The following is a 26,324-nucleotide window of genomic DNA, read 5'->3' as shown; positions in this document are numbered from 1 at the left end:
GCTGTGCTTACCCTCTAGCTTCTCCCTTCGCTAAGCTATATAACCTTTGCCAAATATGTTGCTTGGGCGGATATCCGTTGTACCTCCACTCTTTTGGTGTTCATGGTTCACTGTTTTGGACGTGTTATATTCGTCTTCATTTTAAGTGTATGCCACTTTCTCAACCCCTTCCCTCTTGGCACGATCTGACCTATCTACCATTACCTGGACTGCCCATTGCACCCTATCCCCTCGTTGGGCTACTGTGTACCACACCACTTAGCATCATCACATGGAACCTGAGGGGCATACACCCCACCTTGCGCCGCTACTAGGTATGTTCTTACCTCAAACAACACTCTGCTCATATTGCCCTATTACAGGAAACGCACTTGTCGCAAGCTGAGGCTACCAGTTTACAGCAACACTGGCACAGCCAGGTGTTTGCCACTAATTTCTCCTCCTATGCAAGAGGCTTACTGTTATGGTGCATCAATCAGAATTTAGTATTGTTGATGTGTGCCTTGGACTGAATTTAGAAAAAGCTCCAACCTTTCTTTTAAAATTACATTTTTAATTTATTTTTTCAATTTATATTTGTTTGAAAACTAAATAAAATGTGTTATCTTTTGTGTATGTGTTTGATAAATGCTTGTTTCTGTATTTTTGTGTATTGTTTTGTATTTCATTTACAATGTGTAGGTCGGGGTCCCCGGCTTCCAGTAATAACTCAGTGGGGGGCTTCATGGATTTTAATAATGATCCAGTGGAGGTCCCTGCGTTCCAGTGATGATAAAGCGGGGGTCCACAGAAGTCAAAAGGTTGGGAACCACTGTCCGAGACACCACTCTCGACTGCTCCTTTCTTCCCTTGCCACAGAGACTTGCCAACTTCAATGCGGAGGTAGTACACACCTATCTCCACCACTGGCAGCTGGCTGACATCTGGTGATTCTGCAACCCAGACACAAGGGTATTTTCCTACTCATCATCACCACACCAGGTACATTTGCACAGACAGAATTGTTGGCTCCTTCTCCTTACTCATAACCATCTCTGATACAGTGTAATTAGGCCGCACCCATTAGGACCATAATCCTCATATATTGCAATTCGCCTGGGCTGCGTCCTCCCCAACTCCCCCCCACACCTCCAATCCCCTGCGTGCACCTACAACCATAACTTCTGGGAGACCTGTCTTACTGAGCCCTCCTTTGGCACGGCAACTGCTGACTATTTCAATTCCAACACAGCATACACTACATCCATAGAATGGGGCGCATTTAAAGTTACAACGAGGGGCACTGTTTGGGGACACAATCATCCATACGCCAAATGCTCCACAGGAACATTTGAAAAATTGAATGCACTCTCATGACTCTCGAACACCAGCCCATACAACAACCAGGAGACATATCTGACTGGTGGAGGCCTTCCTGCTCCCTCCCTGCTGGAAAGATTGCGCTGCCTGAACAACGCTGCTCACTCAGCCCGTACGCACACAGCTGCAGACAAATCTGACCAACTATTAGTGTGGCTTACCCAACAAAATACACCCCAATACTCAATAGCAGCGCTGCAATCTGTCCAAGATATGTTAATTTATACCCAGCTTGAAAGACACAATGAACTGACTATCCAATACAAATACTTATCTATCGGTCGCGACTGTGGTTCCACAACTTTAACCACTTCTTCTCTAGGATAGCTTTGCCCCATAGCATGCAATAACAATGTGCCGACCTTGGCGATCCCATCACGCAATATGAAATTCAGGAAGCGTTATGACTGCTTGCTTCCAGCAGATCCCTGGGTACAGATGGACTCCCTGCTGAGATTAACAAAACTCACATCTCCCTCCTGGCTCCCTGTTTGCTGTCACTATACACTGAGGCATTATCAGCCAACTGCCTCCCAGCCACCCAACGTGATGCGCTCCTCATTTCCACCCTAAGCCTGATAAAGACCTCATGTTAATGGGATCCTGTCGTCCACTTTCCCTAATCAACACAGATCATAAGGTATTGGCCCAAATCCGAGCAGACCGCCTGTCCCTCTTGTTCCATCTCTAATACACCCAGACCAGAACAGATTTGTCCTTGCCCACAATACTATTGCAAATCTTTTGCGTCATGACCTATTCTCGACAACAGTGGCGTAACACCAGTTGCCTGGTTCTAGACCTTGAAAAGGCCTTCAACAACTGGAATGGCCCTATTTATTTCACATGCTACAGCGCTATGGCATCAGAAACCACTTTCACCGCCTAATGCAACTGAAATACACCCAACCAGTGGTGCGGGTCAAAACAGGCTCCCTCGTATCAGACTCCATTTCAATACACTGAGGCACCAGACAAGGCTGCCCACTGTTGACTATTCTTTTCTCTATGGCCTTTGAACGCTTGTGGTAGTGCTTCAGATGCAAAGTGGCTCATGGGGCATACCCCGAGGGGATGAGAACCACACCAACCCCTAAACACTGATGACATATTACTCTACTTTAAAGACATACATGGCATCCATGCTGCCAAAGCGCCAACCCTGGAACACTTTGCATCCCTTTGGGGTCTGCAAGTTAACTGGACAAAATTCTGTCTATTCCCCTTTGCACCAGGATCGAGTAACCCACACCTCACCCTTGGGAACGCTAGAATCCCCTGGCAACCTTCAATATTTAGATATCTAGGGGTACACATATTCCACTCTCTGACTGATCTATTCAATGGTAGCATCACATGGGTAGCCACATCCTTGTGGTCTCAAATGACTTTTTGGCGTACGTTACCAATAACCTTAGTGGGACGCGCTGCTTTCCCGAAGATGGTATAACCCGGCTTCTTTTGCTAACTTGCCCATCTATATCCCGGGATTTTTTTTTTTGCTCCTTTGTGCAACATATAAGGGAATACACTTGCCATACTTCTCGTTGCAGGGTAGCCTTGAAGAAATTATACTTGCCATTCAGCCATGGACGTCTTGCAGTTCCGCACCTGAAACATTACTATTTCAGTTCCCAGATCCAATGGGCGGCCAGGTGGTTGGCCAATTTACAGCTGTTCGACACAGCTATGTCGTTACCAGCCTGGAGACTGTCTGCTCTCCTCCGCTTATTCACCCGTACTATAAAACGAGGGCCCCCGATACTCTTTTGTTAAGCACTACCTATCGCTGCTACCACAGGTGCCTCTACCTTACGTGATCCCTAGCCACTTATACACCAGCGCTAGCTATACACGGCACCCTTGGGGATGACACTTTCACATCATTAGCAGAACTGACCACGTGGCATTCTGTTGGGATTCACACACTGGGTGACCTGTGCCAGGAAGCTGTTCTTATCCCCTACGCATCACTAATGGCAGAAGACGGATTACTCCCTGGGTAATTCTTACTACACAACTCTGTACTGACCTTGTTAGGAAAGCATCGGGGTGACATAACATATGAATTCCCAACACACAAAACAATGCAGTACCTACATGTGATAGGTGTGGGCCAACACCTCACACGCTGGTTTGCAGATTCACTATGCACCCACACTGCCCCAACGGCTCTCTGCCACAGATGAGATTGACTTAGCCAGCCTTGTTCAGATAAGGAATGGGCTTTGTTGTTAGAGGACTCATCACATGTCCCTCGCAATGTCCACTTTAAACTGATACAGTTCTACAGGGAGTGCAGAATTATTAGGCAAATGAGTATTTTGACCACATCATCCTCTTTATGCATGTTGTCTTACTCCAAGCTGTATAGGCTCGAAAGCCTACTACCAATTAAGCATATTAGGTGATGTGCATCTCTGTAATGAGAAGGGGTGTGGTCTAATGACATCAACACCCTATATCAGGTGTGCATAATTATTAGGCAACTTCCTTTCCTTTGGCAAAATGGGTCAAAGGAAGGACTTGACAGGCTCAGAAAAGTAAAAAATAGTGAGATATCTTGCAGAGGGATGCAGCACTCTTAAAATTGCAAAGCTTCTGAAGCGTGATCATCGAACAATCAAGCGTTTCATTCAGAATAGTCAACAGGGTCGCAAGAAGCGTGTGGAAAAACCAAGGCGCAAAATAACTGCCCATGAACTGAGAAAAGTCAAGCGTGCAGCTGCCACGATGCCACTTGCCACCAGTTTGGCCATATTTCAGAGCTGCAACATCACTGGAGTGCCCAAAAGCACAAGGTGTGCAATACTCAGAGACATGGCCAAGGTAAGAAAGGCTGAAAGACGACCACCACTGAACAAGACACACAAGCTGAAACGTCAAGACTGGGCCAAGAAATATCTCAAGACTGATTTTTCTAAGGTTTTATGGACTGATGAAATGAGAGTGAGTCTTGATGGGCCAGATGGATGGGCCCGTGGCTGGATTGGTAAAGGGCAGAGAGCTCCAGTCCGACTCAGACGCCAGCAAGGTGGAGGTGGAGTACTGGTTTGGGCTGGTATCATCAAAGATGAGCTTGTGGGGCCTTTTCGGGTTGAGGATGGAGTCAATCTCAACTCCCAGTCCTACTGCCAGTTCCTGGAAGACACCTTCTTCAAGCAGTGGTACAGGAAGAAGTCTGCATCCTTCAAGAAAAACATGATTTTCATGCAGGACAATGCTCCATCACACGCGTCCAAGTACTCCACAGCGTGGCTGGCAAGAAAGGGTATAAAAGAAGGAAATCTAATGACATGGCCTCCTTGTTCACCTGATCTGAACCCCATTGCGAACCTGTGGTCCATCATCAAATGTGAGATTTACAAGGAGGGAAAACAGTACACCTCTCTGAACAGTGTCTGGGAGGCTGTGGTTGCTGCTGCACGCAATGTTGATGGTGAACAGATCAAAACACTGACAGAATCCATGGATGGCAGGCTTTTGAGTGTCCTTGCAAAGAAAGGTGGCTATATTGGTCACTGATTTGTTTTTGTTTTGTTTTTGAATGTCAGAAATGTATATTTGTGAATGTTGAGATGTTATATTGGTTTCACTGGTAATAATAAATAATTGAAATGGGTAGATATTTTTTTTTGTTAAGTTGCCTAATAATTATGCACAGTGATAGTCACCTGCACACACAGATATCCCCCTAACATAGCTAAAACTAAAAACAAACTAAAAACTACTTCCAAAAATATTCAGCTTTGATATTAATGAGTTTTTTGGGTTCATTGAGAACATGGTTGTTGTTCAATAATAAAATTAATCCTCAAAAATACAACTTGCCTAATAATTCTGCACTCCCTGTATATCATACACAGGGAATACCTTACCATGGCTAAAGTCGACCGATACTTCCACCCGACAGATGCTGCCTGCCCTCGCTGTGCAGATGCAGACATACTTCACATGTTGTGGAGCTGTCCATGTTTACAGGCATACTGGCACGGAGTTAGGTCCCGTCTATCTGAATGCACGACCGTCAGCCTGCATACTTGGGAGGTTTACCTTTTGGGACCATAACTTAGGTTGAAGAAGAATAAGGCCACCACTTATTTTTTAGACTTGGGCTTCAAAACAGCCAAAGATCTCATTACCAGACATTGGAAATCACCTGAAACTCCACCACTGAAGGCATGGTATACATCTTTATTCACGTGGGCTCAGGCAGAAAGCATAGCGCTACACGGGGAAGACACCCTAGCACACCAAAAATACCCAAAAGCCTCTTACAGGGACACCATTCTCTCTTAATTTTCCACTGCTTCTACCTCAGACGCCTCTGATCCAACATTGCTGTACAACACTACAACATATAATGTAAAGATATATCCCACACAGAGTTTGAGTAGAGTCGCTCTCCTTATGGTATACTTTGACCCAGGTACTGTTAACCACAACAGAGTAATATCTTAACAGATAATACTACTCATTATACAGGCACACACTAAATAGAAGGCCTCAGTACTATAACTTGATCAACACATTTGTTATTACATTTGCATTTTTCTTATTTTGCTTTAATTGTTCCATTATAATTTCTTTTGAAGAACAAAAATAGAAAAATGTAACTGATTATTGGCACAATCATCAGTTTGAAATTGCCCGTCACAAGAACTTCCTTGCAACAACTGGGGTTCAGTTAAGCAAAGATCTTACCTTTTATCCACCTATACTCTGTACGATAAATGTGATACATTTTTCTGTTTGGGAAAAGAGAAGAGCTGGTGAAAACCCCTAAAATATGCAAGTTAGTAAGTTTGCACAAACTCAAAATGGCATTCCAACCCTAAGACTATTGCTTACCCCTGTGTCCTGCCCACGTATATAGATGTGCTGAAAGGTGTAAAAATGAGGGAACTGCTAGTGTTTAAACCCTACAATGGTATGGGCCCTGGCATAATCAGAGAGGCTGTTATTAGACCTCTAATATAATGAGATTGTGCCCTAATTGGTTGCCACACTACATGGCACCAAAGGGACAAGTGGATTGTTTTACAGGACAAGTAGATTTATGAAGTAACCTGCCCAATGAACAAGTAGATATTTTATAAAATTCTACACCGCTGCTTAGCAATAGTAGCGCAGACTGATACAAGCATTGAGGCACCAATATGCGGCATGACAGCATTAAATTACATATCGATGATATAGCTTTATTTCTAAAGTCAGATACAGCAAATCTAAAGAGGGCTTTTAAAGTATTTCAAGAGTTTCAAGTACTGGGCGGGTACAAGATCAACAAGTTGAAAAAAGAGATTTTATTATGTGACTGCGCACCCGACACTTTATCTGCGGAACTTCACCCCTTAGTTAACACAAGGCCTAAAAGATATTTAGGGGTATACATTACAGAAAATGTCAATAAGCTTTCTGTATTTAATTATTCCCTTCTGGTCCGTAAGAGTAAGGCACTTTTTGCTAAATGGATGGATGTACCTCTTTCAATAATGGCACATTGCTCTGATTCGTCTGTCAATTTTACCCCTGTTTATTTTTTGTTCGCAGTTATTCCGTGCACTCTTCAGTTGAAGTTTTCTAAGGAACTGGCGGGAATGTTCTCTAATTTTATTTGGGCAAATAAGACACCTAGATTGGTGTTAGATTTATTATATAGGCCACTGAAAGAAGCAGGCCTCATTTTACTCCATTTAAGAGTATACTATGTTGCTAATTTTCCACACAGTTCACATAAGTAATTTTTTTTTTTAAACCCTGGAATGATTGGGACAGATAATTTTTTTGATCAATTTGATTTACATGACTATGAGATTGTCGATTTTTTGTGTCTCACAATATCCCCTAAAAATGTTAGATATAAGATTATAGGGTGGTCTCTTAAGCATGTAAGCACTATAATATCCGGCTGTCAATGGAGTGACCCTCCTGGCAGATATCCATGTTGGGAGTCGACCCCTATTAGATAAGAGCATCGTTTCTAGGTGAAAGACTGATGGTTATAGCAAGGTTTCAGATTTTTTAAACTGCCATTCTGGAGGTGTGACCGAAATAGAACCTTCTATTAGGCGCTGTAAAACAATGATGCACTGGTCCTTTATTGACAGTTTTTCAGTAATTTAGGTGCCAGTAGAACCTGGGCCTGCCTAGATCTGGTTGAAGACTGGCTAGAAACCACAACTCGAATATCTACTAGCTGTTGGGTTGGTGTTGTTAGACAGCAGAAGGTAAATGTGATATAACCGAAGGCTCAGGACAAGTGGCAGTCCAAGAAAGGTTTTCAAATTACGGAAGAGTCCTGGAATAGGATAAATGTGTTTAGTTGCTCTTTAATGAAAGGAGCACATTTTTCCAGAATGCAATTCTATTCTAAGTGGCTACTTTATAGAACCCTGGCTTTTTTTGCATATAATTAATTCCCAGGTACCTGAAATATGTTTTAGGTGTACATCTGAGGGGGGAGGTAACTGGACCCATATTATCTGGGGCTGTCCTTAAATAACATCTTTCTGGGCAGGGATCCAGATGCACTGTCAACACACCTTAGGGCTTGATCAGTCAATAGATGTTTACATATCAGTTCTGAGATATTTTCCCAATGTTAATATTGCACATTTGATTAAAAATAGATTGTTTATGTTAATATTAGTAGCTAGATCAATAATTCTGCAAAATCAGCAATCAGAGATGATCCCAACATACCAACAATGGTCGTCTAAAATGTTGATATGCGCTAAGAGATTATGGGAGGTATCGGGGTCAGGATGCAATACTGGTAGATTACCACATATTTGAAGAGGCTGAATTGTATAATATCTAGGCAGAAATCTGAGACTGTGAGCAGAGTGCAATATATTTTTATTTTTTCAGGTCTATGTATGTATTCCATGGTGGTTAAATATTGTTTTATAACATGATCTTGGTTCCTTGAATACGCCGTTTCTATAATGTATGAACTCTTACAATAAAAAATATAATTAAAAAAGGTGTTGCATGTCACAGGGCTTCTTAGCACCTCACAATTCCCAAAGTAAATCCACATATGCCAGTGCAAAATAGTGGTGTGTGCCTGAAAATATATTTTATAGAGATAGATACATAGAAAGAGACAGACATATAGAAAGAGATGAACACTTAGAAAGGGAAAGAAAGATGGACAGACAGAATACACAATGTCTAACAATGTGATACTGACCAATATTGTCAGCAAGGGCTTCTGATGGCTCCACGAACCAGAAGGCCAAAACGCAAAGTGGTTTGTGGATGTCACCAGAAGCCCAAGATGTTATGTATTGTTTAAATTATATTTGTTTTGAGGGAATTAGCTTTCAAAAGCAGTTTTCTTTAAAGTACAGCTGAAAACGGCCACTGACTAGCAATAGAGTGTATACATTTTGTTTACTTTCGTGAATAAACTGTGGATAGAACAAGAATGAGGAAAACTGATTAATGCTTACTGAAAGAAATGTTAATGCGGCTTCAGTATTTACTGAATAGTTATGGATTTACAGCATTTACCACGTAGTTTGCTACATAATCTTCAAATAATTTTGTTGGAGCTAAAATAAATGAAAATTATACTGAGACAGGTGCGTAGGACAGGTCCCTGTGGCATGGGGGGGGGCGGGGGGGGGGGCAATCCTTCAGAGGGCCCCCATTAAGCCCTAGGTCAATAGGTCAATTAGTAATTGAGATATAGTAGACACAGGGGCCCTTCATTCCATTCTGCAGGAGAGGACCCTCATACTGCATAATGCTATAGCTGACACAGAATCCGCTACATAATGTGAACTTTAGATAAATAACCTAGCAGCATAATTATGATAAACTTGTTGTGAGAAACTGGGATGTTAGTTGATTGAGGTGTTAGCTCTCGTAGAGCAGAAGCCACAATTCCAGTCAGCGTGAACCACAAAAGTCACTAAATTAACCTGATTATTACCCTGGGTAGCCTGGTACCTGAAGCAGTTAGACTTAACTTAGACGCAATGTGTAAAGAAATTATGCAGAAACCAAACAGCAGTAAAGTGAAAACACAACACAAGAAAAATCACACACCATTTAGTAAAACAGAGTAACTTTCAATAAATTATGTGACACCAAAACAAAAATGAAATTTGTAGATCTAGAGTTATGAACTGTTTAGTAAAAACTAGCAACTAAAACATCCAATTGCCAATCACGGACATCTTGTCCCACGAGACTGAGTAAAGTCGAAAAATATGACCGACTACGATGAATCTGGCTACATAAAAGAATGGGATTGGTCCAGGTCAGCACTTTCCGTCTGTCTTAAAATATTTTTCAAGAAAAAATGCTCTGAGAAGGTAAACTTCAGCAGAGTAGGGCTGCAGGCAGTGTCCGAGGAGGGAGTGTCTGATGCTGGGTAGCCGCTGGACGAAGTTGCTATAAAGATTTCTACATTCGGACTTAGGGCCTGATTTAGAGTTTGGTGGATGTGGTTACTCTGTCACAAACGTGATGGATATTTCATCCGCCGTATTACAATTCCATAATATGCTATGGAAATATTAACACTGCGGACATGGTATACGTCATGTTTGTGACAGAGTAACCCATCAGCCAAACTCTAAATCAGGCGCATAGACACTTTTTTTTTTACAAGCTGAATGTCTCCAGCGGGAGGAGGTAGCAGGCTGTAGCCGAGGAGAGTTTCAGGAGTCCTGATACCTCTTTGGTGAAGGACCGCTGAACAGGGTTTGCTGCTGCAGAGAAGAACGTAATAGGAGGTGCTGCAAAGTTAGACCGACTGGTGATGCACCTTGGGCGAACAAACATGCAGGTTGCTCCCTGGGTTTCTCTCAGGTCGCAAACCAGTTACTAGCCAAACTTTTCTAAGCCCCAAGTACAGGATTTTGGCTATATGGACACCGTTGGCACCACCATCAAGGGTCCAGGACTGAATGGGATTCACTTTGGGGGTTGGGGACAGAACTTATTCAGGCTGGATCCAGATGCGGATTCAAGATGGGGGAAGTCTGTTATTTTCCTGTGGCTCAGAGCTGGAAGCCAGCAAACTATCCCTTGACGTCCCTCTGGCAATCCCAGGTTCCAGTGATAAAGCATGGCTCAATGAGAAGGGCAGACATCTAAGGGTGGTTCAAGGCAGGTTCCAGGCACCAAAATAGTCCTTCCAGATGGAGTAAAACAGTCTTGTGGAGTACACAGCAGGCCACAGCAGCATGCAGTCCTCAGTCCTTCTGCAGGGCCAGAAAGTGAACTGAAGAGTGGGTTTTGAGATCCCTATTTGTATACTTGGTGCCTTCTCTGAAGTAAGAGGTTTCTAGAGTTTTCTCTTTGAAGTGCTTGGGAAATTCCTGACTCCTCTGCCCCTGCTTCAGGCAGGAGCAATGCAATGCAATGCAATGGTGACAAGCCTTTTGTGTGAAGGCAGATAATAGTCTATTCAGTTGCAAGTGGGGCTGTGCCCAGCTCCAATCCCTCTCCTGTGAGACTGTCTGGGAAGAATTCACTAAGTATAACTGCCAACTACACCTAGTCATGTGATCTATGACATGCTGCAGGCTCCAAATAGCAAAAGGCAGGAAAAAAGACAACTTTCTAAAAGTGACATTTTTAAAAATTAAATCCGACTTGATCATTAAAGAGGAATTGTATTTACAATTTCATAGATGTCTAACATGAAACGCTTATCTGCTCCCAATCAAAAGCTAGCACTTATTAAATGTAATAAGGCAACAAATTGTTATCCAATGGGACAGCTAAGTTTCATACTAGTGAATACAAATTCAGGAGGTTTTCACTACAAGGCCTGTAAAACTTAAAAGTACATGTTGAACCTTTTAATTACAATGAACTCTGCCCGATGGGCTACCTAGGACCTACTTTACGAGTGAATATGCATTAAAAGAGAAGTTTAAGGCTTGGCACGGGGTAATGTTGCTAAGACGAATTGGCAGTTTAACAATTCATTCAGGCTGCAACAGCAGGCCTGGTACATGTTTTAAGGGGCTACTTAAGTGGGAGGCACAATATGTGAAGTATAAGCCAATTTTACCATGTTTATGGGAGTGAGTACAAGCACTTTAGCAATGGCTAGGGGTGGTAAAGTGTACAGAGTCTTAAGGCCAACAAAAACAAATTCCAGAAAAAATGGGTGGGGTGAAGGCAGAAAGTTTGGGGTGATCCTGCACAGAGGGCCAGGTCCAGCAGTTGTTGCATAATCATAATGGTCAGGACAACAGGAGAGCTCTGAAGAGTTGTTTGGAAGCTGTCATTATGGTGATGAAAACTGTATTTGAAGGGGAACAATAAAATATTTTCTATATTTCACGGTTCCTTGTGAAATGTGGATTTTTGTACCACTGAATTTTGAGCAATAAAAGCACATACTCCTGTAAACTGCATGTATGTGGTTGATCCTATTCTTTGGATTTTTTTTTGTTATTACCACTTCTGGTTAAAAAAACGAACATTGTGCTGACCAAAAAGAGACAAGATGCTTTTGCTTGTTGTTTGCTTCCTGAGGCAGGATAGCAACAATGCTCTCCATTGAGTGATGTCCACCTTTCCTTAGAGATTGCGATGGTGATAGAGGCGGATACTCAAAGAAAGAGTTTGTAATATAAAACAGAGATGTCTTGTGTTTTTCTCTGCTACCAAAGAACTATGGGGTCCACAGAATATTTACTTTCTCACAGTACCAGAGGGAACATGGGGCCATATGTACGAACACATTTTCCCATAGACACAGAATGGGCAAAACTGCTTGCTTCATCTGGCCCATGGTTGCCTGTCATCTGCTGGCTGAAGGATGGCCACAATGTGTTATCACAACATGCTTGTAACAAACTGTCAAAATGAGGTAATGTCCTTGGTACAGGTACATTTCATCAGATCATGCCTTTAACAAGAAGATACAATTTGAGTGTTTAAACTGCCCCCCATCTGGTGCAGCCAAGGACTTTGGTGCCCTGGCAATTCCAGATTTGGTATAGAAAGTATTTCGAGAAAGCAGATCAATCATGAGTTGCTTTCTATTCCGATTCCATTATAGCCCACCAAAATCTAAATACGCCGGACAGGATATCCATCACGTTTAACGGAGTAAAAACTCTGCCAAACTCGGGCCCAAAGTCATTAACCTGTTAGGTCCAGGTAAAGATCTCAGTAAGAGCTCAACCCTTGGTAGCAATGGCAAAGAGCAGACAAGCTTAACTTAAAGGAAATGTATAAAGCACTTAGAAGTATCAAAACAGGTAAAAAGTCAAAAACGCAATACAATAAAAATCAGACTCCAATTTCTAAGAAAAAAAAGAAAAGATAATAAACAAAATGCCACAAAATGGCAAAAATCCAATAAAGAGAACTGGACATATGAATGTTTAAAGAGTTCAGGCAAAAAACATCATACATTAAATCGTCAATCGATAATTACTGTCTACGACTGACTAGGACTAAGGTGCAATTTCAAACAGACAGTAATGGAGCGAGGGTCAGATACACCAAACAGGTTTGTTCCGGTTACAGATATTACCTTCTGTTTGCAGCAATCCAGCAAAGTCCCTTACAAGTCAGAAAGGTGTTGAGTTGAGCAAGGTCCAACTGAAGCTATTGATTTTGACAGGAAAAGCTCTACGCAGGAATAGTCAAATAAGGCGCTCAGAGAATCCCTCTAGTCATCTGGATACTTTAAGCCCTTTCGCCCAGTCGAGAATTCTTAGTTCAGACTTAGGGTCTGATTTAGATCTCCCACCATGGAGATGGAGTAAGCAGGCCAAGAAAGTGTTGAGAGGGGCTGGTGGTGAGGTGCACCTAGTACAGTTCAGGAGCCAGTGGGTGGGTTTGACTCCAAGACACTCCTTAACCAATGGGGTAAAAGCTCTCAATTCACTTTTACAGCACATCTAATTTGCCTTATCTGTCAACTGTCTCAAAGGGCATTAGCCTAAGGTAAACCCAATCTGGCACCGATCTTTTGCGTTTTTGAGGCAGCTTGAGTGCCAGTAAACGGGTGAACATAGGTAACTGAGCAGCTCCCTCCTTCTGAGCTACCCCAAATTGGTTCTGGGACAAGCCAGTGGTGTAACAATCATCTGCAGCCCTGCGGTCGAGGGGGCCTGACTCCAGGGGGCCTCCTCAGCAAACCTGGCCGCTGGTAGGTTGGGATGGCGACTCCCTCCATGTGCTATGAAGGGGTGGGGGGGCCTCAAATATAGTTACACGCGTTGGGACAACCTATCCCTCCCACTGGACTGGTGCTCAATTGGTCACCACAGCCATAAAGAATAAAGGCTTCACCTTCCTCATGTCTCCTAAACACTAAACTAAGCATTGGCAGACTTCACCTCAGCTACTTTCAAGTTCATGAATTTCCTGGGACCTCCCTGTCTGCCCTTCTAGGGCTGCTATGTACAACACTCTCCACACCCAGCCCATTCCGTCACCAGGCCTACGACTCTGTCCAGCTCTGGCAGCAGTTGTCACATCTCATCAAGGTCAAGCACTGGCAGGGAAACTGTTGTCAAGCTAATACAAACCAACTCCAAAGAGCTTCAGCCGGAGAAAAGCTAACTTTCTAAAAGTTGCTTTTAATTGCTTTTCATACATATTAATCTAACTTGATAAAATCTAACTTGAATGTCTATATTTATAATTTTTAAATACCAAGATCCTACATTGTGGGCAATAAGGCCTACATGTGGTGACTTATTTGAAAAGGGAAGTTTTTCCCCTGTCGAAAAGGTTATTTACAGGTCAGGCTGCAGGTTTAAACTGCAGTAGTCAGGCCACACTGGTGTACCTGAAGCCACGTTTTCCTCATCACACTAGCAGACTGCAAAATAAGTGCTGCAGTCTACAGGTGACAATTAACCTTCCATACAGTGGGTGTAATTTCTACACCATACACTATGGTCTTACAGGAGAGTTCAGATTCAGTTTCAAATAACTTTAATCAGTACATATCATTATGACCATAAAAGTACATACAATACCGATATACCAAATTTCCCATAAAACACCATATACACATAAAACCCATCTTATCTCTTTAAAAAAAGTTTCCGTTCATCCTAAAAACGAGTTAGGAATAGGATACAACTTAACTGATTTAGAAATACTAGTTTGATCTGAAAGTGCAATATTTTAATCAATGCAGAATAAGTATGGCTAGTGCATGTTGCTCATAACTACATCCTACTGTCCTATGATCCCTAATAGTTCCCTTGTTTTTTTAAATTTTAAATAGACCAAAAAGGACGCTATGGCATGACTATTCTTTACGTCATTCATTTTCATCAGGTATTAGTATACCTTTTTATATGTAAACAAACCTTTACTTAAAAAGGGATCTTAAATAACTATTTCCTGCCTTCATGGCAAAATTTGCAAAAAATGGTTACATGCATGGTTGATTGAGTTGATACATTGTCATGTGGGCATTTGATATCTTAATGTGTCCATTTAATGCCCATCAAGAATGCTACCAGGTGATGCAGAATAGAAAAGCGAAATCATATTAGTAAGAGCTTAGGATATGAACTGTGGACCCATCCAAGGTAGCTCTGAAGTCCTAAGATAGGATGTATATACTGTTGGGTTGGTTTCCTCCACAGGGTTAGTTACTCGTCCACATTTATTCCTAACTAGTTGCTTCTAAACTTATTCGGGAAACAGTGCTATACCCCAGGGGTCTCCCACAGATACATGCCATTACCTCCAATTATTTGGAGGGTCCTTTTAATCTTACAAAGCCACTGAATCTCATTTACTTGTTCCAGTAATATATAATACCTAATAATGCCATGGGTAAATTTGGCTTCGGTTTTAGATCAGATTGAGTGCCTAAGTAACAGCAGACTTGTCTCTATGATTACCATTATGGGTTGAAGGCCAAGTTCAAGGTGAATAATGGTGCTTCAGGGTTGATTTCTGAACCACTATCATCCTTCTTAAAAATGTGTTCTTAGTTTCTGCAAAATTGTATTATCCCCCAATCACCATATACCAGCCCTATACATTGCTCTTGCGGCAGAGCCTGTCTTGCCATTGTATAATGTTATCATTCTGGTATACGCTTAGCCCCAAGTATGGCAGCAAATCTAAATATCAACTCATTATTCCTGACCATATTTGTTGCACTAGCCTCTTTGTGTATATTCCATTCCCTGTTGTCTGAGAACCTAAGGCCTAAGTAGCTACGGTGCTTTGTACTTGCGATCTTTCTACCCCTTGGGTCCCTTTTTTACTACTACATGCCATTGTGAAGGCCTCTCCCTGATTAATTTTTAGGGCAATTCCTTCCATGAATTCGTTAAAAGAGTTAATAATGACTTGTAGGCTCGCTGGAGTTAGTGTAGAAGGGCGGCATCATCGGTAACAAGTGATTAGAGTTGCTTATTGATGCCATTGATTTAAATTGAGAAAAGAAATGGGGCCCAGACACAACCATGGCTCACCCCCTGCATGTATTTAAGGAATCAGTTACTTCCCCAGTAGAGCTAAATATGCTAATCAGAGGCAAGCCAATGTATACATGTTTGCGGAGTCAGGGTACATACACTGGGGAACAAAGGGAAGCCCCCCAGAGTGGGGAGTCTAAAAATCAGTAAAACATTCAGCAAAAAAAATGGGGGTGACCACACAAAAAGAGTCATTTTCACTCACTTTCAAAGTTGATTGTATTGGCCTACAGAGTTTAGGGGGCTGAGTATACAAGTCAGATTCAGAAGAGAAATATTTGAGGAAAGTGTCTGAAGGATGGCATAGGTATTGTGCAGGATAATTAAAGAGCTGTGACATAAAATTCAGCCTTTGCCTCTACTGCACTGTTGGGCATCCTTTTAGATAGTCTTGTGTGTGATGCTGGAAATTCTCAAGAAGAGTTTAGATAAAATGGGAGAAGGGGTGTGTCTTATGTTTGTTTTAACCTTTTTTGCAGTTGGACAAATAGTTCTTACAATAGGCCGGTGTTAGAAAGGGGGTCTCTGGTTGGCAGCCAGTTTGCACTCTGTCCAAGCAGGGACCCTCAGTCTAGTCAGGGCAAAGAAGATACACACTAAAGCCTGCTCACCTCCTTGGTAGCTTGGCACCAGCAGTCCGGCTTGTCTCAAAGGCAATGTGTAAAGTATTTGTATCAACACACACAGTAATACAGTGAAAACACTACAAGATGGACACCACACCAGTTTAGAAAAATAGGCAATATTTATCTAAATCAAACAAGACCAAAACGACAAAAATCCAACATACACAAGGAAAATGTCACTTACCCAGTGTACATCTGTTCGTGGCATTAGTCGCTGCAGATTCACATGCTGTGCATAGTCCGCCGTCTGGTGTTGGGTCGGAGTGTTACAAGTTGTTTTTCTTCGAAGAAGTCTTTTTGAGTCACGAGACCGAGGGACTCCTCCTACTTTGGTTCCATTGCGCATGGGCGTCGACTCCATGTTAGATTGTTTTCCCCGCAGAGGGTGAGGTAGGAGTTGTGTATGTTAGTAATAGTGCCCATGCAATGGAATGAATAAGTATGTACAAAATTAAGGTTAAAGTAATATATTTACAAATGTACAAATGTTGAAGATTACTTCCAAACGGCTACAGGCTCCCGGGGAGGCGCGTGGGCGCATGTGAATCTGCAGCGACTAATGCCACGAACAGATGTACACTGGGTAAGTGACATTTTCCGTTCGGTGGCATGTGTAGCTGCAGATACACATGCTGTGCATAGACTAATAAGCAGTTATCTCCCCAAAAGCGGTGGTTCAGCCTGTAGGAGTGGAAGTAGTTTGAAATAAAGTTCTTAGTACAGCTTGACCTACTGTGGCTTGTTGTGCAGATAACACGTCTACACAGTAGTGCTTAGTAAATGTGTGAGGCGTAGACCGTGTTGCTGCCTTACATATTTCGTGCATTGGAATATTTCCTAGAAAGGCCATGGTAGCACCTTTCTTTCTGGTTGAGTGTGCCTTTGGTGTAATAGGCAGCTGTCTCTTTGCTTTAAGATAGCAGGTTTGGATGCACCTAACTATCCATCTAGCTATACCTTGTTTTGATATTGGATTTCCTGTATGAGGTTTTTGAAATGCAATAAATAGTTGTTTTGTTTTCCTAATTAGTTTTGTTCTGTCAATGTAGTACATTAGTGCTCTTTTGATGTCTAATGTATGTAGTGCTCTTTCAGCTATTGAGTCTGGCTGTGGAAAGAACACTGGCAATTCTACTGTTTGATTTAAGTGGAACGGTGAGATGACCTTTGGTAAGAATTTTGGGTTGGTTCTTAGAACTACCTTATTTTTGTGTATTTGAATAAATGGTTCTTGTATAGTAAATGCCTGAATTTCACTTACTCTTCTTAGAGATGTAATAGCAATGAGAAATGCAACTTTCCACGTTAAGTATTGCATTTCACAAGAATGCATGGGTTCGAAAGGTGGACCCATGAGCCTTGTCAAGACAATGTTGAGGTTCCATGAAGGAACAGGTGGTGTCCTTGGTGGTATTATTCTCTTTAGGCCCTCCATAAACGCTTTAATGACAGGTATTCTAAATAGGGAAGTTGAATGAGTAATCTGCAGGTAAGCAGATATTGCTGCGAGATGTATTTTTATGGAATTGAAAGCTAGATTTGATTTTTGTAGATGTAGTAAATATCCTACTACATCTTCTGGAGATGCATGCAATGGTTGGACTTGATTATTATGGCAGTAACAAACAAAGCTTTTCCATTTACTTGCATAGCAATGTCTAGTGGATGGCCTTCCAGCTTGTTTTATGACCTCCATACATTCTTGTGTGAGGTTCAAGTGTCCAAATTCTAGGATTTCAGGAGCCAAATTGCTAGATTCAGCGATGCTGGGTTTGGATGCCTGATCTGTTGTTTGTGTTGTGTTAACAGATCTGGCCTGTTGGGTAGTTTGACATGAGGTACTACTGACAGGTCTAGTAGTGTGGTATACCAAGGTTGCTTGCCCATGTTGGTGCTATTAGTATGAGTTTGAGTTTGTTTTGACTCAATCTGTTTACTAGATATGGAAGGAGAGGGAGAGGGGAAAAGCGTAAGCAAATATCCCTGACCAATTCATCCATAGAGCATTGCCTTGAGATTGCCGGTGTGGGTACCTGGATGCGAAGTTTTGGCATTTTGCGTTTTCTTTTGTTGCAAATAGATCTATTTGAGGTGTTCCCCAAATCTGGAAGTAAGTGTTCAGGATTTGGGGGTGAATTTCCCATTCGTGGACCTGTTGGTGATCCCGAGAGAGATTGTCTGCTAGCTGGTTCTGGATCCCTGGAATAAACTGTGCTATTAGGCGAATGTGGTTGTGAATTGCCCAATGCCATATTTTTTGTGTGAGGAGACACAACTGTGTCGAGTGTGTTCCCCCCTGTTTGTTTAAATAATACATTGTCGTCATGTTGTCTGTTTTGACAAGAATGTATTTGTGTGTTATCATTGGTTGGAATGCTTTCAACGCTAGAAATACTGCTAACAATTCTAGGTGATTTATATGAAACTTTCTTTGATGTACGTCCCATTGTCCTTGGATGCTGTGTTGATTGAGGTGTGCTCCCCACCCTGTCATGGAAGCATCTGTTGTTATCACATATTGTGGCACTGGGTCTTGGAAAGGCCGCCCTTTGTTTAAATTTGTACTGTTCCACCATAGAAGCGAGATGTATGTTTGGCGGTCTATCAACACCAGATCTAGAAGGTGACCCTGTGCATGTGACCATTGTGATGCTAGGCACTGTTGTAAGGGCCGCATGTGCAATCTTGTGTTTGGGACAATGGCTATGCATGAGGACATCATGCCTAGGAGTTTTAAGACCATCTTTGCGAGTATCTTTTGTGTTGGATACATAGCTTGTATCACCTTGTGAAAATTTTGAACCCTTTGTGGACTTGGAGTGGCTATCCCTTTTGTTGTGTTGATTGCCGCTCCTAAGTATTGCTGTGTTTGACACGGCAAAAGGTGTGACTTTGCATAGTTGATGGAGAAACCCAGTTTGTAAAGGGTTTGTATAACATAATCTGTGTGGTGTAAACACTTTGTTAGCGAGTTGGTTTTGATTAACCAATCGTCTAGGTACGGGAACACGTGTATTTGCTGCCTCCTGATATGTGCAGCTACTACTGCTAGACATTTTGTAAAGACTCTTGGTGCTGTCGTTATTCCGAATGGCAACACTTTGAATTGGTAATGTATTCCTTGGAATACGAACCTTAGGTATTTCCTGTGCGAGGGATGTATCGGTATATGGAAATACGCGTCTTTTAGATCTAACGTTGTCATGTAGTCTTGCTGTTTCAGTAGTGGTATTACGTCTTGTAACGTGACCATGTGAAAGTGGTCTGATTTGATGTAGGTGTTTAGTGTTCTGAGATCCAATATTGGTCTCAGACTTTTGTCCTTTTATTCGGTATTAGAAAGTACAGTGAGTAAACTCCTGTGTTCTTTTGTGTTTTTGGTACTAATTCTATTGCGTCTTTTTGCAGTAATGCTTGAACTTCTAGTCCTAGAAGGTCTATATGCTGTTTGGACATCTTGTGTGTTTTCGGTGGGACGTTTGGAGGGAGTTGGAGAAATTCTATGCAATAACCATGTTGGATAATTGCTAAGACCCAAGTGTCTGTTGTTATCTCCTCCCAAGATTTGTAGAACTGGCTTAGTCTTCCCCCCACTGGTGTTGTGTGAAGGGGTTGAGTGACTTGTGAGTCACTGCTTGTTTTGAGGGGTTTTGGGCCCTTTAAATTTTCCCCGGTTTCTTGGGAATTGGCCCCCTCTGTATTGGCCCCGAAAGCCTCCCCTTTGATACTGTCCCTGGTAGGTAGACGGTGTTGTTTGTGAGGTGCTGGCTTGTGTGGCTTGACTTCGAAACCCTCCTCTGAAAGTAGTTTTGCGAAATGTGCCAAATGTGCCTCTGCCCTGCGGGGAATAGAGTGCGCCCATGGCTTTATCTGTGTCAGTGTCTTTCTTTAATTTTTCAATTGCAGTGTCCACTTCTGGTCCAAACAATTGTTGTTAATTGAACAGCATATTGAGCACTGCCTGTTGTATCTCAGGTTTGAAGCCGGATGTGCGCAGCCATGCGTGCCTCCTTATCGTTACAGCAGTATTTATAGTTCTTGCAGCTGTATCTGCTGCATCCATAGAAGAACGGATTTGGTTGTTGGATATGTTTTCTCCCTCTTCAACCACTTGTTTTGCCCGTTTTTGGAATTCTTTGGGGAGGTGCTCGATGAGATGCTGCATCTCGTCCCAATGGGCTCTGTCATATCGCGCTAGGAGTGCCTGCGAATTGGCGATGCGCCACTGATTTGCAGCTTGTACTGCAACCCTTTTCCCGGCTGCATCAAACTTTCGGCTCTCCTTGTCTGGAGGTGGTGCGTCGCCTGATGTGTGCGAGTTGGCTCTTTTACGAGCTGCTCCTACGACAACTGAATCTGGTGTCAGTTGTGATGTAATAAAAGCAGGGTCTGTGGGTGGTGCCTTGTATTTCTTCTCCACCCTTGGGGTTATTGCTCTGCTTTTAACTGGCTCCTTAAAGATTTGTTTAGCGTGCCTTAGCATTCCCGGGAGCATAGGAAGGCTTTGATAATTGCTATGGGTGGAGGACAGGGTGTTAAAAAGGAAGTCATCCTCGATAGGCTCTGAATGTAGCGATACGTTATGAAACTCTGCTGCCCTAGCTACCACCTGAGCATACGCTGTACTGTCCTCAGGTGGTGAGGGCTTAGTGGGGTACGACTCAGGGCTATTGTCCGATACTGGGGCGTCATAGAGATCCCATGCGTGCTGGTCATCTTGGCTCATGGTGGTATGAGCTGGTGATTGTGACGGAGTCTGTGCCGGTGATATATGAGTTGCCGGTGGTGGAGAAGGTGGTGGAGTTACCTTCTTCACCACTTTTGCTTGTGGTGTTTTTTCTTGTTGTTGGAAATCTAGTTTCCTTTTTCTTCTGATTGGGGGAAGGGAGCTGATCTTCCCTGTACCACTTTGTATAAAGATCCGCTTTTGCGTGTGATCTACAGCTGTTGTTTGTAATTCCTCCTCAAATCTGTGTTTTTGAAGTTGGGAGGACAGTGATTGTTCCTCTGAGTAGGTACTGGCTTTCGGTTCGGTTGCTGGGCGTTTTGGCACCGAAACCGTGTCTTTTGTTGTTTTCGGCTCCGAAGAGATTTTCCTCTTTTTCGGTGTCGTACCTTCTTGGCGTCGACCATCTTCGGTGCCGCTATCTCTGTGCCGAGCAGCTTCGGTGCCGCTGTCTCGGTGTCGACCCTTTTCTGCGGCAGTTTCTCGGTCCCGAGATTGCTGCGTGCCTGTGTCTCGACCTGAGTCGGACGATCTCGGCACCAGCTCGCCCTTTTTCGGTGCCGATGGACGGTCACCTACTTTATGGGTTGAGCCATGGCCTGTCGGCAGTGGCGTCCCCTGGGCTTTGTCTGTTTTTCTGTGTGATGCTTGTTTCGACGTCTTACTCACGGTTTCTTCGACGTCGAATTCTTCGGAATCCGATTCGTGGATGGAGAATGTTTCTTCTTCTCCCTCTTCCTCGAACCGTTGTTGTCCTGTCGGCGTGGACGCCATCTGCAACCTTCTGGCTCTTCGGTCTCGGAGCGTTTTTCTCGACCGAAACGCTCGACAGGCCTCACACGTTTCTTCTTTGTGCTCAGGTGACAGGCACAAGTTACAGACCAAATGTTGGTCTGTATAGGGATATTTACTGTGGCATTTAGGACAGAATCGGAACGGGGTCCGTTCCATCAGTCTCGATGTTGCACGCGGTCGGGCCGACCAGGCCCCGACGGGGGATCGAAATTACCCCGAAGGGCTACCGGAGCTCTTCAAGATTCAGTGTCGATTCTAATCTAACCCGATACCGAACAAAACAATACCGACAAATTTTCCGTTGATTCTGACTAACTTTCCGACCCGAAACACGGAGCGAAAAGGAACACGTCCGAACCCGATGGCGGAAAAAAAACAATCTAACATGGAGTCGACGCCCATGCGCAATGGAGCCAAAGTAGGAGGAGTCCCTCGGTCTCGTGACTCGAAAAGACTTCTTCGAAGAAAAACAACTTGTAACACTCCGACCCAACACCAGACGGCGGACTATGCACAGCATGAGTATCTGCAGCTACACATGCCACCGAACATCAAGTTATGAATTTTTGAAGCCTAGAAAACAATGGAAATGTTGATGTTCCACAAAGTACCTGGTTTGCGTAAGAAATTAAGCCGCACTGGTGAGCGCGCATCTGAAAAGTCAGTGATGCGTTGATTCATTACTCGCAAGCGAGGTCGTGTGTCGTTTCTTCTCCAGTCGGGTAGGCGATGCGTCATTTTGGTCTCCCGCAAGAGAGTGATGCATCAATTTCTGGACGGGGCACCTCCGATCCGCGCAGGTTCACGTTGATTTTGACGCCCAGCTGATGCCTGTGAAATCTGGCTGCACGGTGAAGAAAAAACGCGTTGCGTGGGGGTTGTGTCATTTTCAGCAGCCGCAAGCAGGTGTCACATCATTTCTCTAGATGCAATGCAGGTGATGCGTTGATTTCCCAGCCGCGATGCAGGTGGTGTGTCTATTTCAGTCACAAGGCAAGTGGCGTGTTGTTTTTACAGACTCATTGCAGCTGGCGAGTCGAAATTTTACCTGTATGGCTTCTTGTGTGTGGATTTCAGTCCTTATTCTACCTGCTTCACCTTTCAAGGGCCCAGGGACTGGATAGGGCACCACAGGGCAGGAGTCTCAGCAGAGAGTCCAGGTGCTGGCAGAGGACCTCTTTGATGACCCCAAGACTTCAAAACAGGAGGCAAACTCAATCCAAGCCCTTGGAGGTTCTTCACAAACAGGAACATATCACAAAGTCTAGTCTTTGTCCACTTCCCGGCAGAAGCAGCAACTGCAGACCAACCCAGCAAACCACAGGCAAAGAAGAAATACTCCACCTCCAGCTCTACAGCTATTCTCCGTGGCAGAGGTTCTTCTTGGTTCCAGAACTAATCTGAAAATCTGGGTTTTGGGTCCTCTACTACCTAATCTAGATATGTTATCTGGCTACGTCTTCAGAACACTTAAACACATTCGGGACATTCTACAGAGGTATAAACAAAATGGAGACCTATTTAAATAACAAGTCCTATGAGGAGAGGCCTGAATATGAAAATGTATACGCAGCAGCAGAATGGAAAGAATTTCTGGGTGATAGAGACATCAAGTTAACAAAAAGGATATGCACAGTAAAAGAATCTGCATTTTTCAGTAAAACATAAATCTTTGAGCTATATAAGTGTCATGTTATGAGACTAGACAGCGCTTGTAAAACTAAAGAAAATATTTCACAGAAAGCACCGGGAATGCATATAGTATCCTCTCTGTCAAAGTGGTAAATTACGATAAACAGAAGCCTTTTCTAAACACATTCTTTTTTTTTTTTTTTTTAAACACAGACTTTGGCATAAACATCCAGAGTACATAAGTGTAAAGCTGGCGGTCACACAGGATCTGTAAGAAAAAAAAAGCAGACCGAGAAAGGGAAGGGTGTACAGGCTTGGCAGACCCAATCTGCAAGAAATTCTAAACATTTGACATTTTTTACTTTCTTCTTTTGCAGAATTGAACAAGAAGCATAATTTTATTCAAGTCTCCTTTGAAGACAACACAATTTTGCCCTTCTTAAACCAGTGCTCTAGCTGAGCCTCATCCTTTCGCTGTGAGGACACACATTATCAGTACTCACCAACTTAGAGTCCTGAACCAGGGAAGGTCGTATGAGTGATACACGTTGTAGCCAATCATGATGATCTCCTGAAAACACTTGATCTGCACACACATTACCTGAAAAAAAGAAAGTAATGTTGCACTATTAGTGAGTGAGTGGAGAGGGTCTGCAAATATGGTTGCAGATGAGTCAGTGTTCACTCAGAATTCATCACAGCAGCAAAGTCAATCTTTAGACAGATACTTTGATAATCTCACTTTAAAGGAGAAACAGAAGTACTAATTTATATCGAAAAATGTCACCATGAGAATAATGTAGTATTTCTAAGTTACAATTAGTGCACGGTGAAGGCAGACCTTGCTAAGAACTCATTCAATCGGGACTAGAGAAGTTCTATAGAGCGCAAATTAGTGTCAACCTTTTTTGAGGCGGTATTGTGCATTACTACAAAAAATGTCTTGCCTGAAGCCAATGACTAAACTGCTTTCTTTCTAAAAGAGCAAGTTACTTACCTTAGGTAATGGCTTATCTGGTTGAGACTATCTAGATGCATATTACTTATCCTAGAATATTCCCCAGGCGACTGAATCCAGAGCTGTCTGTGCTGGAAGTGACTATGCAGTGACTATAAAGGCGCCACCCCAGCGTGCTGACCTCAGTTCTTGACAGTTTTTCCATACCACAGGCATGGAGCCAAGCTGAGGAGAAATGACTAGTGTGCCAGGGAAGGGCCTTTATCTTCTGAACTTGTGATATACAGACAGTTTGCTGAACGGGCAGGATGAGAGGGTCGATAAGGAATCTGCACTAGAGTCTCTACCAGATAAGGCATTACCAAAAGTAAATAACTTGTTCATCAAACTTCTAGCAGCAGATTTCTTAATGCAGAATAGATACCACAGCAATCCCTTTCTGGGGGTGGGTCTGCAGACCATGTTTAACTGAGACGGTCTGGATGACCGAATGGGCAAAATGTCCTTCATGACAAGACACGACTCTAGGCGGCAGTGTTCAGTGTACATTTGTGGCAATGCCCCCATGGCTGCTCGACAGATTTTCAGAACTGGGACTCCCCTCGCCAATACAGTGGTTGTAGCTTTATCTCTGGTAGAATGGGCTTGTAAGCCCTCAGGGGGCAGCTTTTTTGCCACTGAGTGGCAGATTTTAATATAGAGAATCCATCTGGGGATGGTTCTTTTGTGGACTGCTTTCTCTTTCTTCGCACCCATAAAAACAACAAAGAGTTGATAATCCACCTGTAAGTCTTTGGTGCAACGAACATGAAAAGACAGGGCTCTTTTCGAGTACAGACAGAGTCTCCTCTTCCTTGGTCAGGTAAAAGGGAGGTGGTAGGGGGCGAAGAAAGTAGGCAGTGTGGTACTCTGCCTACCGTGAAAAGATGTAACCACCTTTGGTAGAAAAGAGGCACAAGTTTTAAGGACCAATATATCCAGATAAAAGGTCATCTAAGGAGAATAAAAACTTTGCACTTGTATCGCGCACTACTCACCCGTTAGGGTCTCAAGGCGCTGTACGCATACCGCTGTGGAACCCCTCCTGGCTTTTCCCTGTGAGATGCCCACTCGTGGACAGCCCCAGGGTGAAGCCAGGCATCCAAGCGCTGTGAGGGCCGTTGTGGAGATTAAGCAAACTATTGCCCAGAGTTACAGAGTGGGACCCATTAATTAAATTAGGCACCGAGGCGAGAATTATCTGGTCTAAGGGAATTGAGCCCAAGACCCGCCGAGGTGGGAATTGAACCCTGGTCCCCGGCCAGATCTCTGCATCAGGGTCTGCCGCTCTAACCATTGTGCCACACTTCTCCATGAATTGCTAGAGCCTCAAACTCACTAACCATCTTGGCAGATGTTATTACCACAAGGAAGACAGTTTTAATGGCAGATGTGAGTTGGCTTAAAAGGTGCGCATATGGGGAACGTGAGGACTAATTCAGATCTCATTGGGGCGTAATGAAGAGTATAGGAAGAAACGTGTTGCAAATCTTTAAGGAAACTAGTCACAACTTGTGACTTGAACAGGAACGGGTGGTCTGGCACCTGCAGGCAGGTGGGACTGTGCCCAAAGCAAAGCCTTGCAGGGCTACAGAGGACAAACTTCAGACAAGGGTGCATACAGGGGATCAACAGATTTTATCAGGAGGCGTAAAAGATTTGAGGAGGGATGCATGGCTGCCAACAGGATATCACACACCTCAGGAGAGGGATCAAACACCCTCAACTGTCGTCACTCAATC

General features: G+C 43.3%; 1 protein-coding gene across 1 annotated transcript in view; it reads right to left on the bottom strand.

Moving 5' to 3' along the window:
• Window positions 1–26,324, bottom strand: part of CDS2 (CDP-diacylglycerol synthase 2) — a 260,698-nt gene that overhangs the window by 102,966 nt on the left and 131,408 nt on the right. The window contains exon 4 of the mRNA XM_069214178.1: window positions 24,089–24,186. Coding sequence (XP_069070279.1) covers window positions 24,089–24,186 — 98 coding nt within the window. The remainder of the gene's footprint in view (window positions 1–24,088; window positions 24,187–26,324) is intronic.

Source organism: Pleurodeles waltl, chromosome 11 (assembly GCF_031143425.1).
Source record: "Pleurodeles waltl isolate 20211129_DDA chromosome 11, aPleWal1.hap1.20221129, whole genome shotgun sequence".
Classification (NCBI taxonomy): Eukaryota; Metazoa; Chordata; class Amphibia; order Caudata; family Salamandridae; genus Pleurodeles; species Pleurodeles waltl.
The sequence above is the reverse complement of the archived record's forward strand: the minus strand, read 5'-3'. Positions and strand labels throughout refer to the sequence as shown.